The sequence below is a fragment of the Peromyscus leucopus genome, chromosome 8b (genome assembly GCF_004664715.2).
Source record: "Peromyscus leucopus breed LL Stock chromosome 8b, UCI_PerLeu_2.1, whole genome shotgun sequence".
Lineage (NCBI taxonomy): Eukaryota > Metazoa > Chordata > Mammalia > Rodentia > Cricetidae > Peromyscus > Peromyscus leucopus.
Genome location: NC_051086.1, coordinates 41,910,784 through 41,926,402, shown reverse-complemented (window position 1 = coordinate 41,926,402; position 15,619 = coordinate 41,910,784). Strand labels below are relative to the sequence as shown.

Here is a 15,619-nt window from a genome sequence, read left to right as displayed (position 1 = left end):
GACACTTGGCCTGCGCCTCTTCCCGCTTCGGTCACCTGTCAGTCACAGCACTATCTTCAGTGCCCAGGGCCAGCTGGGATATCAGAGACTCTGGAGCCCTCTGAGAGGGACATCACACCCCCTCCGTGCTGACACGACCTTCCCACTCTGACCTTGGCGCTCTAGAACGCTTACTGTCCTCAACCCCCGCATCCGCGGAATGGGCTGGAATTCCGCAGGAAGGCGCGCGTGCGCACGCGTCGATGGACACGGAAATCCACACACCACACCCTTGCGCGTTCCAGTCCAGGGCGCCGGTGTGCGAGCCCGGGGGGCCGCGATCCGGAAGCAGAGCGGCTTTGGCTCCGCCCCGTGAAGGCGACTTGGTGCGGACGCGCAAGCGCCCTTTCCCTAGGGGCGGGGCATCAGGCGGGCCCGCCCTCTTCCCCCGGCGTGCCCCGCGGCAGGCGCTGACGTGGCTGCCGTCAGCGCCGCCATCTTGTGGGAGCGAAACCAACGCCTGGCTGGGAGCAGCCGCCGCGGAGGTGAGGTGCGGGGCGCGCTGGGGCCGGAGCTGGGGCGGCCACGGGCGGGTCATCGTGGGCGTCGAGGGGTGCTCGACTCAGGCTGCTAAGGGCCAAAGTCTGGCCGGGCGGGCCGGGATCTGTGTCCGGTGGACCTAGCGGCAGGCCGGGCAGAGGATCCGGGCTCCCCGAGTCCCGCGTCGCCCACGGCCGCTTGGCCCTCCCCCCACTCCGCGGCCCTTACGCCTGGCCTCCCGCCGCGGGCCGCCGCCCGGAAGTCCGGCCGGGACGCCGGCTCCTCTCCAGGAAGCCAGATTTCCTGCTGTTCCTCTCCGCGCCTCTCCCAGGCGCCACGGCCCGGGAGCGGGGAGCCTGGGAGCGGGGAGCAGGGCTCGGGGAGCACGGGATCTCCCTTCTAGAAGGGTTAGCCGACAGCTTCAGATACGGTACGGGCCCTGGGGCGGGGGAAACTGAGGCTTGGGTGGCCCCGAGACGGCGTCAAGGTCACGCAGGTGGCGAGGTCTGCCTCTGTTTCTCGAGTCCGGTTCCTGTCGGCCCGGAGGATCAGAGCTGTAAGGAGGGGAAGGGATGGGACAGGTGGATAGGGGCTGGGGACTGCTGAACCCGGTGCTGGGATTTAAGAAGAGCACATATGCGGATCTCGGGGGAACCCAGAGTGCCCACTCTGATCCCCAGTGAACCGTAATTTGGGCCCCACACTTCTCCGGTGAGATCTTCATTGAGGTTTACACTCAAGGGCCCGCTGGCCCCTGGAGGAGTTGGGTCTTGTTTCATCTCTGGACTGACTCCCTTGATGCGCTTTTTTTTTTTTTTTTTTTTTTTTTAAATTTGGTGGATTAGAAGGGGCCCTTTTGACTTGGGGAATTTTTAACCTGGCCTTTGGAACAACCTGCTCCCAGTCTCTGAGTCATCTGCGGGTAACAGACCAGATCCGGTACACAGTTCTGCCTGTCCAGCCAGGGTGGTGGTCCTGCCATGTTGGACTGTATGTAGCTGAACTGTTGTATGGTACCTAAGTGCTAGGGAATCTGCTCTCATCGAGGGGCAATTCTCCCATCCAGAAAGTGACTGTTTTGCCCGAAAAGGAAGGGGCAGGTACTCTTTAGTCCCAGAAGTCGCCGGAGAGCCCAGTAGTTGATGCCACAACCAAAGCTGGAGTAGTCCGTTGTAGTTCTTGTTTCACAACTAGTGGTCAGCAGTTTTTCCTGCAGGCTGATTCTGGTGGTTTCTGCAGTGCGTGTCAGACAGAAGGCTAGTGAGATGCCATGGTGCTTTGTGTGCTGGCCCCATGTCTCCTCGGTCTTAACCAGTATCTACAGTGTCTGACGTGGGCGACTGTAGTGCCCTCACCTTTGAGCTTTCAGCAGCACTATCACAAATAGCCTAGTCTGTGAGATTTGATGAACTGTTACTGCCTGGTTTCTCTGTTTCTCCAGAGTTCAGAGTTGTGTGGTGTGAGGGGCAGTCACAGATGTGTGAGCTACGTTGTTGGAACTACATTGTCTCCTGGGCATAAAGGTTTCTCTTTCTTAATGCAATGTCTGTCACTTATCCTTAAGGATCTTGTTGAAAATAAGTCTGAGTCACTGGATCACCCACTGCTCTCTTGCTTGTGAGGCAGATGTACAGAATTGCTACTTCAAAAGGGTTTAAGAACTAGGGGTAGAGTGCTTTTCCTAGCTGTATGAAGTCTCGGTTTGGATCTCCAGCACTGCACACACAACACGGTTTAACTGTGAATAACAGCTGACTCATACTCAGTCTACTCATCCTGGAAGGAAAGTAACAATAACTAGTTCTGTGCTCCTCACACACGCTTCTGATTGTAAATCATGTAGCTAAGATGTCCACTGTGCCTCTTGCACAATAGTATCTTGTAGAGGGGTTGTTCAAAATCTTTGCTCCATGGGTTGCTACCTCTGCCCAGGACCAGACAGGCTTCAAACTACATCCTTTTTTTTTTTTTAAAGGTAAAGGTAAATTAGACCGGTATTGTGGTGACCCAGTGTCAGGCATCCTAACCAAGAGAAAAAACTTGTTGTGCAGGTTCATGCAATAGCTTGTTAACAATGGTTTGAGGGTGTTGGGTCAATGTTTTTCAGATTCTTTGAATTAAATGTTACATTGATGTGCAGGGTTTTTGTTTGTTTGTTTTTTAAGACAGGGTTTCTCTGTGAAACAGTCCTGGCTGTCCTGGGACTCACTCTGTAGACCAGGCTGGCCTTGAACTCAGAGATCTGCCTGCCTCTAGTGCTGGGATTAAAGGCCTAAGCCACCACTGCCTGGCTATATATGTCATTTGCATTCAAGAGCCCATCAATCAGACCCCAGCCTTCTCTAGGTTGCTATGCCATTCGTGATCTGTCCCTGTGCCTCTCATGAATCCCTTTGTTTTTTGATCTTCATGAAATTGACAGAGATGGTGAGAGAAACATGAAAATTTCTTTGTGTTGAGATCTGACATTAAGAGCATCTTTGTGTGTGTGTGTGTGTGTGTGTGTGTGTGTGTGTGTGTACATTGGGATTCCTCACTACACACTGATTGATACTGATTGATTGTGATAACAAATTCCAGGTAATAGCTTGTGGTGTTGCTTGTCAATGTCCTGAAAGGTAATTCAGCCCTCTCAGGTGGGTCAAGTGGCCTGGCTGGAAAACTTGTTAGTATGGGCACGGCACATGCAAGATCTTTATTTCCAGGAGGACCTTTTAGGTGTTCACTCTCCTGTCCTGCTACAGATACAAAGAAGTGGTGAGACTGATTAGGGCCCAACCTCCACAACATTCTTACCTGGTTCTGTTTCCTGATTTTTTTACTCAAATTGGTAACAGGGCTTGCTGCCTGTTAGCTGCCAATATACTAGGAAGAGTGGTACTCCTGCAGGCCTTGATAATAGGGAAAGTTTTAAGTGATAACGGGAATTGACAGAAAATAGGAAGATAGACCTATGTTTTATTGGTGCTTTCATGGGGAAGAAGTTCACTGTGTTGTACAGGTTTGCCCTAAACTCAATCCTCCTGCCCCTAAGATTATGACCTGCTGGGATTACAGGTGTGCTCCCATGCTGGGCAGGCATATTTTTACGGTTAGAGGTGATTAAGTTTATGTGGTAGACAGCTCCCCATATTTCTGAGGATCTGAGAATTGCTGCTGTATCATATGGGTGAGTTGGACTTGGTTATTATCACTGCACATTTCAGGAAGCAAGAAGTATGTGATATATTGATAAATTATACCTGTCAAAGGGATGCTAGCAAACTAGAACTCTTTCCAAAAGGCTCTTTGTGCTTGATGACTGTATGTTAAACAATAATTTTTTGTTGGTATCAATTATCAAAATATTTTTACAATGGCATATACTGAAACAGGGAAGTTTGTGGCCCAGGTTCTCTAGGTGTCCTCTGACAAGTTTTTCTTTCTTCCTTCCTCCTCCTCTTTTTTTTTTTTTTTTTTTTTTTAATTCTGTTGGTATGATTTAGGTGCTTGTGGCCAAGAAAGGGGTTTCTAGATTTTGTAAGACTCATTGCTGAAGAATGAGAATGAAGGCAGAGCTAGATGGCCTGAAGTGTGTGTTTTCCTCTGAAGCTTCCTGCTCTGTAGATAACTTCTTCCTTGTTTGAATCCAACAGCTTATATTTAAAATACTCTGTCTTCTAGTGACTTTGGTGGTGAAATTTTGCTTGGCATTATTTTCAGTTTTTAACATTTCTCTTCTGTTAAGGTCATATCTGACTTCAGACATACCGAAGTATTCAACTGAAATGTATGCTTAGAGCTAGCATTTCTTGGGGTAGGTTTGATGCATATCTTGCTTCTTCAACAGCTTTACCTTCAGTTCCCAGGTCTGTGCACACCTGAGTCCCTAGATGTTACTGGTGTAGGAATGTTCATACAATACACTTGTGCATAGTTTAAAATAGTGCAATTTTGCTTGTTGGCCCTGTAGTTTCGAAGATAGTCATTAGGATTAGCCTCTCCGCAGGTGTGTCATCTTTATATCTTTATTTTAATCCCAAAGGCCTTGATAAACCTTTTTTTAAAATGACATTGCTTTCTCTTCTCTGATAAGGAGTCACCTGTGAGGAGGGGCCTAGTGGAAGAAGGTGGAGGCGGCAGCCTACTTAGCGTTGGACACAAAAGCTACTTGTCCATGTCTGCTTTTGGAGTATTCTTCCTGACCCTCCTTGAGTGATGAAGGCAGGCACTGGGGCCTATCCAAGGAGGCAGAAATGTCACCTGCGAGGTGACAAGTTTGGGGGAGGAAGCAGAGGCCTCTTAGCCCAGGACAATTGACACAAGGGCTCTGAGCTGGGTAAGTGTACTCTGAGTATGGAAACCAGCCAGGAGCAGTGTAGGAGGAGGGTAGGACTAGAGAGAGGGTGCTCCTGGTCCCTGGAGCAGCTTTGTAGTCCTCAGAAAGGATATTTTGAAATCTGTAGGAACCCTTTGGTTCTCTCAGGTAGGGAGGCAACACTCTCTGGCATTTAGCCACTTGTGTGGTTTTCATGTGGGTAGAAAATCCCTCTGTGATAGCCTAAGCTTGATCACAGAAAGATAAAGCTTTTCTTTGGCATAATATTAACAGATGTTCCAAGTCTTCCAGGAACCCAGCTTTAACTGCCTTGTAAGTCAAGGGCAGTGCATTTTGTTTTCTTCAGTGCCTTACAAAAGGTTGTTCTCTGTCTTCAGGAAAAAAAGTTAATTTTGGAGGTGACATGCCCTTGAGATTGCTGTGGTTGGCATTTAGTGCCTCAGTAGCTAGCCACCTCCCTTTGTTCTGTGTATGGGAATGGCTGGGCCTAGCATTAGAGTTTCACTAGAAGTTACTTCCCTTTTTGTCCCTGTGATGTCATTGTTGGGGCAGACTCATGGGGATCTTCTCTTGTGCAGATGTTAGGTTGTCTATTGGCTTCTTTTCCAGATGACAGATTTAGTGGATTCAAGGGTGTGGTGGGCACCAGACGGTCCCATGGCTACTGTATGTGAGGGTTCTAACATCACAGGTGTCACTTTGCACCTGATTATCAATTGTTGGAATGTAGCTGGAGGTGGAGGTGGTAGCAGCAAGTCTCCATGGTTTAAGTCTGAAGAACTGGGTGGAAAAATGGGAAGGGGGCCGATTTTGGTGGAAAAGCTGGATATGGACACATGGAGGATCCTTACCCAGAGAATGGGGAGAATGCCTGAGGGGAGGCCTCTAAAAACTAAGGCAAGGCATCAAGCTTTCTGACATCGGGAAAATGGGGAAATAGGATTGAGTAGTGTGTGGTCAGCAGTCAGCAGTGCCTGGTTAAGTGTGGACAGTGGACTTGTGGGGTGTGGTCTTTGTGTGTGTGCCTCACTCCAGCAGGGTGGGGCAAGACTGCAGCAAAGTTGAGGGAGCCTAGCCACAGCTCAGCCTTCCTGTTCTCTTTATTCTTGTTTCCTCCTGAAGAGCAAGTATTCAGAAGAAGGGGCAGGGCACTCTACCCTCCAAATGAAAGTTCCCTGAAGGTAGAAACAAAGGTTTTTGTTTTTTGATTTTTTTATATATATATAAATTTTTTTTAATTTTAATTTTTGTGTGTGTCTACATGTGGTTATGTAAGTGAGTGCAGTGTTCAAGATCCTGTATGAAGTGTGTCAGGTCCTCCTGGAGCTGTATTACAGACAGTTGTAAGCAGCCTGACATAAGTGCTGGGAATTGAACTCTGGCCCTCTGCAACGGTGATATTTGCAGTTGCAGCCATCTGTAGCCCCTCCTTTTTTGTCATGAGACTATTTCAAACTATAGCCCAGGCTGGCCCTGAATTCAGGGCAATCCTGCCTCAGTCTCCAGATTGCTAGAATTACAGATTTGAGCCATTGTGTCATCAGAAGTCAAGTTTTGAAGATTGACTTACTCAATAAATACCCCCGTAGCCACCACCCTCTTTGTCTGAAGTAGGGCTGGACCTAGGATTAAAGTTGAGTTTTAGTAGAAGAGTGCCCTGCTCACTGTAGCTTGTTTGAGGAAGAGCTCATTTTATGAAAGCACAATGAACTAGCTGTTGGCTGTTCCAGTTCCCTTTTTCTTAGGTGTGGAAAGGGCCTCTGGGATGCCATGTCCAGCTTCATTGGCCGTCTGTGTGTGTGTGTGTGTGTGTGTGTGTGTGTGTGTGTTCGTGTTCGTTTGTTCGTTCGTTCGTGTTCCTTCATTAGTGTTGGGGGTAGGGAGCTCATAAAGAAAGGGGTAAGCTGGTAAAGCTGCATTACTTTGATTTGCCTTGCAACAGAAATTAAGAGTCCTTGGTTACCAGTTCCTCCAGGTCCTTCTGCTTCTCCTGTTCCTAGGGATGGTGGTGTTTAATTTGGGTGTGTGATACTTGGCTTGGCTTTGTGCCTACTCTGCCCTCAGTAAGGAACAGTAGAGCAGGGTGCCATGGAGAGGCCACAGCTACCCTGAGACTCAGCCTCATTGCTTCAGCAGGAGCCCTGGGTGGTTTGAGAACATGCATGTTAGCAAACAAGTGCTCTGTGGATCTCAAGGTAGGAGATCAGGGTATGATCTTGGGTCATTTCTCCTCAGTTCCAGTCTACAACAAAAATAAGCTGCACCTGTCTATAGCCAGCTGGTATTGTCTCCTCTACACAAGTGTGTGCTCCGTCCACGTGCTCAAGAAGGATGAGGAGTAAAGGGCTAGGGTCTGGGGGGCACAGCTAACCTGAGACTTACAAGGAGTCAGGGTGGGGTCTTCCTTGGAAGCACCAGACTGGTTTCAGTCTGGTGGTCTTGTGGCCATGTTGAGTTGGCTAAGGTATGAAGAATGCTAGTCAGAACAGTGGCGACAGGGTCACCAGGGAGGGCTGGGCAGAACCTGGTCTTCTGATTTCAGTCAAGGTGGTTTTTCAGTTGCATCTCATGTTGTCCTATTACTGTGCTTTCCACCATTTTAGATGTGTTTCTGGGTTGATGAATGTTTGTGTTCCTTGCTTTGTTTTGTCTGTGGTTTTGGGGGGCAAACCTAATGCTTTGCTGTTGAGCTGTTTCCAGTTCCAGATCTGTGGTTTTGGAGTTTTTCCAGTAGGATAAGTGCCTCCTGCCAAAGTAGAAATATGGTAGCAGTGTATTGGGGCAGTGGTTCTCAACCTTCCTAATACAGGACCCTTTAATACAGTTCCTCATGTTGTGGTGACCCCCACCCCAAAATTATATATAATATAAAGTTATATAATTTTGCTATTGTTATGAATTATAATATGAATATCTGATATGCAGGGTCTCTGATATAAGACTCCCAAAGGGATAGCCAAGACTATTACACAGAGAAACCCTGTCTAGGGGGAAAAAAGATCCTAAATGGGTCTTGACCCACTGGTTGAGAACTGCTATGTTAGGATGTGGGTTCTCTTGCTCCTGGGTAGGTGCCCTGAGCATACAATGCTGCAAGAAACTCCAGAAAATGTGGATTTTATTCTGGAAGCCCTGACTCCCAGTTACAAGTCAGGATTCTGATGCTGAGAGGAAGACGACACACGGATACATGACAGGATGCTTCTCCGTTGGAGCCTTTACAAGTCTCAAAAATTGTGTTTTATGAAGCCCAGTTAGTACTTGCTTAGAGCTGCTAATGTATAGAGTTAATGTGGCTGTGAATGTGTTTGGTGACATATTTTGAAGGTAGTTATGTTAAGAAAGGGTAATGAATGCTTAAAAGTAGAATAAAGGGAGAAACAACATAGAAACAAGGTTCAGCGTTCTTGTTACCATAGTTCAAGAACTCAACTCAGAGATACACACTGATTTTGGGGAGGGGGAGAACATTCATCTTAAGTTTGCAAAGAATCATCCAACTTCATTTTCACTCATCATCCCACCTACTCACATAGACCTAGTGAGTTTCCCAGTCCCTTAACTCAGAAGACAAGAAGCTTGAGGGAGGCGGTGTGCAGAGCAGGCTTGTGTTCCAGCTCCCAGCCTGGAACATGCTGATTGAGTCACAGTTCTGCCCTTACAGGAGTGCCTGCCTGTCCTAGTCCCAGCACATTCAGTTTTCCTCTTAAGCAGATTTTATGAAATAATGACACGTGTAGAGCAGTATTGGATTGTGTGAACAGACCAGACCTAGAATATTTCACTGAGGTGCACGTGAAGACCTAAGGCTTTAGGAACAGACATCTCAGTTCCTGTTGATGTACTAAAAGCACTATGTGCAGAGGTCAACATGTGAGCTTATTACACATGACACTAAAGAAGCCTCCTTTTTAAGTTATAGGCATCCTGTTTGGGGATGGTTCAGGTTTTCATGTTTCTGATTGTGTGTCATTGTTGGAACACTGGCACTCTACTAAAAACTTCAGCTAAAAAATGTTCTATATTGTGTTAAGGTTCTTTCAGAAAAGTTTCAGATTTGGTATTTTCCCTCAAATATAACAGCTGAGAGTATACACTATTGGTCTGTGTGGTTGAACATATGTAATTAACTAATTTTGAGACAGGATCTCACTGTGTAGCACTGGCTATCCTGGAACTCACTATGTAAACCAGGCTAGCCTTGAACTCACAGAGATCCTCTTGCCTCTGATTCCCAAGTGCTGAGATTCAAGGTACGTGCCACTGTGCCTGACTAAATATATGTAATCCCCCCCCCCTTTGGTTTTTCAAGACAAGGTTTCTCTGTAGTTTTGGAGCCTTCCTGGAACTCACTTTGTAGATCAGGCTGGCCTTGAACTCAGAGGTCTGCCTGTTTCTGCCTCCCAAGTTCCAGAGATTAAAGGTGTGCTGCACCACCACCACCACCACCACCACCACCACCACCACCACCACCACCACCACCACCACCCCCATCCCCGCTAATATATGTAATTTATACTATAGTGGATTTGTCTTAAAGCCGAAGGGAGAAACTAAAGAGTTGGCTCAGTCAGTAATTATACTTATTGCACAAGGACTTTCTGACTAAGCCATTCCATCTGAATTAGTGCACTCTAGGGTCAATGAGAGATCTTGTCTTTTTCTTTAACAAAACAAAACAAAACCATGTTTTAAAAGATTTTTAAAAATTTTAAAAATACATGTGTTTTGCCTGCATGTATCATGCAGTGCCCTCAGAGGCCAAAAGAGGGCTCCACATCTCCTGGAACTAGAGCTAAGGACAGTTGTAAACTGCCATGTGGGTGCTGAGAATGGAACTGGTGTCCTCTGCAAAAGTAGCAAGTGCTCTTACCCACTGAGCCATCTCTCTAGTCCCCTGAAAGGAGTTAACTCTTAAAATATCACCAACTTTTTATTCATGTAGTAAATTTGAGTCCTTTTCAGGAAAGAACATTCTTTAGCCCAGAGCAGAAAACTTCTCTTCCTACTGGGATTCTTTCAAAATAGTGTCAACAGTTGGAGAGAAATGGCAAACCTACACAGTCTGATTTAGAGAAGGTTGTCTGACTTGTGCTTGGGTGTCCCTGAATCTGAGGACGGTGGACACCCCCACCCCCACCCCCACCCCGGCTGCCCATCAGGCTCCTGTTGAGCTGCTAAACCAGTCTGGTTGCATTCATTCATCGTTGTGGAGTAGGTGTGGACTCAGCTGTGTGTTCTCACCTTTACTCAAGAGTCCAGGAAGGCCCTGCTACAGCAGTGTGGGGAGTGTGGTTGCCAAAGGGAAGGCTGCTTCAACCTTTGTCCTACCCTCTCCAAAGAATGAACTTTCTTGACCCCATTCCAACTTGATGGTTGTGGGCCTTCCTTCCTAAGGCATTCCCTCTGGTGGCTTGGGAGGCAGAAAAAACCAGCAAGAGCTCTCTGGGAAGTCTGTTTTCACTGCCTGCTAATGGAGTAATGCAGAGGAACCTGAAAAGCAGGTTTGGCTTGTATGTGGGCTTGTAGAGGGAAGGTGACAGCACCTTGACTGGGCATCGTGCAGTCAGGGCCTGTGCCCAGCCCCTGGTGGTGATTATTAGTCCATGTAGCTACTGGGCTTGTCTCTCAGTGGAGGCGTTTTTGGGTTTGAGTCTGTTCTAAAAGCAGTAGATGTAGTGCCACGAGAACACTAAGAATGCCAATGCAGAAGTGCTGACTACGTCTGCCTGTGTGAGCAGGGGTATCTACATGCTTGTTTGTTGAGTGTCGTAAGTCTGGAGCTCATCTCATCACTTAATTCTCTGACTGCTTTTCATTTTGGTGATTCTTGTTAAAAAGAAAGGAGCGGGGCGGTAGTGGCACACGCCTTTAATCCCAGCACTTGGGAGGCAGAGCCAGGCAGATCTCTGTGAGTTTGAGGCCAGCCTGGGCTACAGAGTGAGATTCAGGACAGGCACCAAAACTATGTAGAGAAACCCTGTGGGGGGGGGGGGGATGATCACTGTGGTTTTCATAGCCCTTCTGTAGAGAAGGCAGGTTAGCCTAGCACACTCGGTTGTGGGCCATGCCCAATCACATGCAAGAATGCATCACTGGATCGCCATTAGTCATGGACAGTGAGGCAGTCATGCAGCTATGCAGTCAAACTTGGCTGAGATCCCTACTAGTGGACAGTTACTTAGGGTGTCTGCCTGTGCTACTGTAGGGACCTGTTAGGGTGCAGGTACCCCTTCCCCTCTGTGCTCTTGTGGTTTTTGTTGTTGGTTTGGGGAGGTACTTTTCTCTTTGAGACAGGGTCTCATGTAGTTCAGATTAGCCTTGACTGGCCCACTATTTATACCAAGGATTGATTATTCTTGAACTCTGCTTCAACCTTACAAATACTGGGATCATAGGTGAGCACTACTACATATAGCAGGTACTATTGGTTTCTACACACTACCTGAGCATAAAGAATTGTTTTACACCCCCTTTGCCTCACCAGCCTTCCATGTATACCCTGCTTACCACTATTTCTCCATTGATAACCACTTGTGATTTGGAAGGAAGGTGGAATTTTTTGTAGTTGTTGTGTGAGGTGGGGTTTCTCTGTATAACAGCCCTGGCTGTCTGTCCTGGAATTCACTTTGTAGACCAGGCTAGCTTCAAACTCAAGAGATATGCCTGTCTCCGCTGGGATTAGAGGCATGCACTACCACCATCTGGCTAGAACGTGGAATTTTTTGCATGGACAACTGATTGCTGATCAGATATCCGTCTGCTTCTGTTGGGCTTTTTTTGCTTAAAGTAAATTGTGTGTTGCCTCTTTGGATTTTTGCCTGTACTTTTTCACTCTCCAATTCCCCATATCACCAAAACTCAAAGAAACAGCTAAGTGGTGTGCTCCCTTCTCTATGGCAACTAGTGAGTCCCTTTTTAATTCATCTTGGACTCACTTCCTTTTGCCTGGTTTGGATCCTCAAAGGATGACTTGTTATGTTGAAATTAGTTATTCTTCCCTATCTGTAATTGGTAGGAGTTAAAGGTTGAGAGCCATAATCTCAGAATTTTTAAAGAGTATTGCCTGAGAGTCTTCCTCCCACCAGCACTGCATTGTCACTGTTTTGGCAGCAGGCCTCAGCTCTTAAGGCATGTGCTCCTCCTGCCTAGCTAAGAGTCTCTCTCCTCTCTGTAGTTTTGTCAATCTGTCCTGCCCACCTGTCTTTTCCTTCTTTTCTTCTCACTTCTTTCCACCCACCACCACCCCTTTTGGCCATTGGCTTTGTTTTTTAGTTTTTCTAAAGAAAGGTCTTGCACTAGTTCAGGCTGGCATCAGACTTGAAGTCTGCCAACCTCAGCCTCCCTTGTGCTGGGATTACAGGCATGACACAACATGCCCAGATTTATTTCTTCTTTTTTTTCTTTGATAACCTCAGTATATGTCCAGCTCATCTGTGGTTTTGCCCAGTTTGTAGTGTTCTGTTGTAGTAGCACAGAGGGACAATATGTAGGGAAGCCTTGTCATCCTGTCTCACACCATGCTTGTTCATTTTCCTGTGAGGTTAGCAGCCTTGTATAGTACACAGGTACATCTCTTTCTGAAGGCTCTATGGCCTTCTATTTGCTTTTACTATTAGGAGTTAACAATCAGCATTTAAGAAAGCAGTAAAATTCATTTGGATGAAAAACAAGTGATGAATAAAAGTGGCCACCAGATGGTGAGACCAGAGCCCTTAGAAACCTTACTATCCTTTCTCAAAGCCCCTAACATCTGATATGCTCCGGTAAATTGGTGCCAGCTTAGTTGATTGGCATCTCTAACATTTCTGTTCTGCCAGTGGGCCCTTGTGAGTGTGTGTACATACCCTTGGAGGAACATATCCTCACATTTACCTGTTCTCATAGGAGCATCCTTTTGTATAGGTTTTCAAGGGAATATGTTGCCATCAGTTTACCTTTTGGGTCTCTACCTTCTTGGGCTGCTTGAGATAGATGGAATATTGTCTTTTTTTTTTTTTTTTGAGACAGGGTTTCTCTATGTAGCTTTGCGCCTTTCCTAGAACTCACTCGGTAGCTCAGGCTGGCCTCGAACTCACAGAGATCCGCCTGCCTCTGCCTCCCGAGTGCTGGGATTAAAGGCGTGTGCCACCACCGCCCGGCAGATGGAATATTGTCTTAACAACTGTCTCTCATGACCTGGATGACAGAAATGCCTGGAGAGTTGACACCACAGTTCTTTCTGGGCTTGTTCTGCTGTCACCAGGAGGTGATGGAACATTTGGCCTGTAGTATCTGTGCCTTCCTTTAGATGCCTAGTGAGTCTGGTGGACAGGGTTTTCTGCCACCTGGGACCTGGGATTGAATTATCTCCCCTCCCCCATGAGATTTTAGGAGGGATGGGAAGAGGCTTGGGGCCGGGGACTCCTAGGTAGGTGCGTCTCTGACCTGCCACAGGACCTAAACTGGCAGCACATAACAGGACTGGAACAACTTGCTTCCCCAGGTCTCTGGCCAGTATCGCTTCCACCTGTCCACAAGCATGGGGAATATCTTTGCAAACCTCTTCAAGGGCCTTTTTGGCAAAAAAGAAATGCGCATTCTCATGGTGGGCCTGGATGCTGCAGGAAAGACAACAATTCTATACAAACTGAAGCTGGGTGAAATTGTGACCACCATTCCCACCATTGGTGAGAAGCTGGGCCAGGACCAGGGTGGAGGTTGGGTTTGGTGTTCTGGAGTACGGAGGAAACTCAGCTGTAACCCTGCCCCCAGGTTTCAACGTGGAGACAGTTGAGTACAAGAATATCAGCTTCACTGTGTGGGATGTGGGCGGCCAGGACAAGATCCGGCCGCTGTGGCGCCACTACTTCCAGAACACCCAAGGTGAGGGGCCAATCCTTGTCCTGGATTCCTCGTTTGCCCCAGAGGGATGTACTTGCTCACTGAGCCTGATGATGGCCTTACCAGTTTCAGGGCATAAAAAGCCATACTAAGCATCATGGCCAGTGGGAGGACTGGATCTAGAGCCTGTGGGTAGATCAGGTGGGGAGTGTTCAATATGTGCAGTAATGTGGCTGTGTTGCAGGCTTGATCTTCGTGGTGGACAGCAATGACAGAGAACGCGTGAATGAGGCCCGTGAAGAGCTCATGAGGATGCTAGCTGAAGATGAGCTCCGGGATGCTGTTCTCTTGGTGTTTGCCAACAAACAGGTAGGTACCAGCCAGGTCCTTCCCTGATGGAGAACCTGTGTCAGGGAAGAGAGAGGGTGGGTGAGAGGCTGCCCCGGGTGCCTGGCTGCTGCTGGTCCCTGCCATTAATTCCTCCTTTCTCTCAGGACCTTCCCAATGCCATGAATGCGGCCGAAATCACAGACAAGCTGGGGCTGCACTCTCTACGCCACAGGAACTGGTACATTCAGGCCACCTGTGCCACCAGCGGGGACGGGCTCTATGAAGGACTAGACTGGCTGTCCAATCAGCTCCGGAACCAGAAGTGAACCAGACCCCTCCCTCCCCCTCACTTCCTCTTCTCCGCCCTCCGCTTTCCTCTCATGTGGCAAACGTGCGACTCTGTGGTCCTGAGTGCCAGAAGCTGTCTCCATGGGTTGGTCACAGTGTGCATCGCACCGTGCTGTACATGTGCAGACGCAGCCTGCAGCCAGGTTTTTATTTAATGTAAATAGTTTCTGTTTCCACTGAGGCAGTTTCTGGTACTCCTATGCAATATTACTTAGCTTTTTTATTGTAAAAAGAGAATCAACTCACTGTCAGTACTGAGAAGGGATTTGGGTGTAGGGGCACCTGGCCTCCGGGAGCCATTGGGCTGTAGACTGGTGTCAGTATCCATTTGGTGGTTGGTTTTTAACCCAAACTCAGTGCATTTTTTAAAATAGTTAAAAATACAGGACAAGAACACTTGAACACACAGAACGGAGACTATGCCTAGTGTAGGTTTTGCAGTAATGGCCTGAATGCTAGTCCATCGGATCACCTGTTCCCATGGGTACAGGAGAGAAGGTGACAAACCACCATCCGCTGCATGGTCACAGTAGAGCCCCCGTGACTCGCCTGTCTTTGGGTCACCTGCATTCCATAGCATTGTGCTTGTACTTGTGCTCACATGGTCACCTAGGGGTGGGCTGGGAGCCATTGTGGGGTGCAGGGCCCGGCTTGTATTTGGTGTGTGGCCGGGCCAGATGGCAGCCTACATACCCAGCTTACTCTTGGGCCCACTTGGACGCGCTGGCAGGAGGCCTGGGTCTCACCAGCAGGAGCGTGTGCAAGCTGGGAGGGTCGGTCCATTCCAGACCCACATCCTGGAGCACCCCCATCTCCATGTGTGAAGTAGCTTTCTCCCTCAGCCTGCAAGGGTCCGATTTGCCATCGAAAGACGACCTCTACTTTTTTCTTTTGTATTTTGATAAACACTGAAGAAGCTGGAGCTGTTAAATTTATCTTGGGGAAATCTCAGAACTGGTTTATTTGGTGTCGTGGAACCTCTTACTGCTTTCAATACACAATTAGTAATCAACTGTTTTGTATACTTGTTTTCAGTTTTCATTTCGACAAGCACTGTAATTATAGCTATTAGAATAAAGTCTCTTAACTATTTGATGGGCTTGTGTGTTAGTGTCACCACTGCCAGGTTGCCTCCTAAGAGAGCCCTTTTCATTTGAGAGAAAACAGGTACCCTCCAAGCCCTGGTAGAAGTCAGTGAGACCTGGGTGTCTTGTTGGCTCCCCTCACATCTCAGGGTCACTACCAGCCTCGGTGCTTTTGTGACAACTGAGGTATACCTCC

General features: G+C 47.8%; 1 protein-coding gene across 2 annotated transcripts; it reads left to right on the top strand.

The window, feature by feature from the left end:
- The first annotated feature begins 418 nt into the window (after positions 1 to 418).
- On the top strand, positions 419 to 15,430 carry Arf1 (ADP ribosylation factor 1). 2 transcript variants are annotated; one of them, XM_028857136.2, is made up of 5 exons: positions 419 to 524; positions 13,323 to 13,506; positions 13,592 to 13,702; positions 13,905 to 14,029; positions 14,155 to 15,430. In XM_028857136.2, exons 2-5 carry the CDS (start codon positions 13,359 to 13,361, stop codon positions 14,314 to 14,316), a joined length of 546 nt encoding a protein of 181 aa, XP_028712969.1. In that variant the 5' UTR covers positions 419 to 524; positions 13,323 to 13,358; the 3' UTR covers positions 14,317 to 15,430. The 2 variants fall into 2 exon arrangements, with proteins under 2 accessions (XP_028712969.1, XP_028712970.1); XM_028857137.2 differs by lacking the exon at positions 419 to 524 and adding an exon at positions 653 to 949.
- The last annotated feature ends 189 nt before the right edge of the window (positions 15,431 to 15,619 follow it).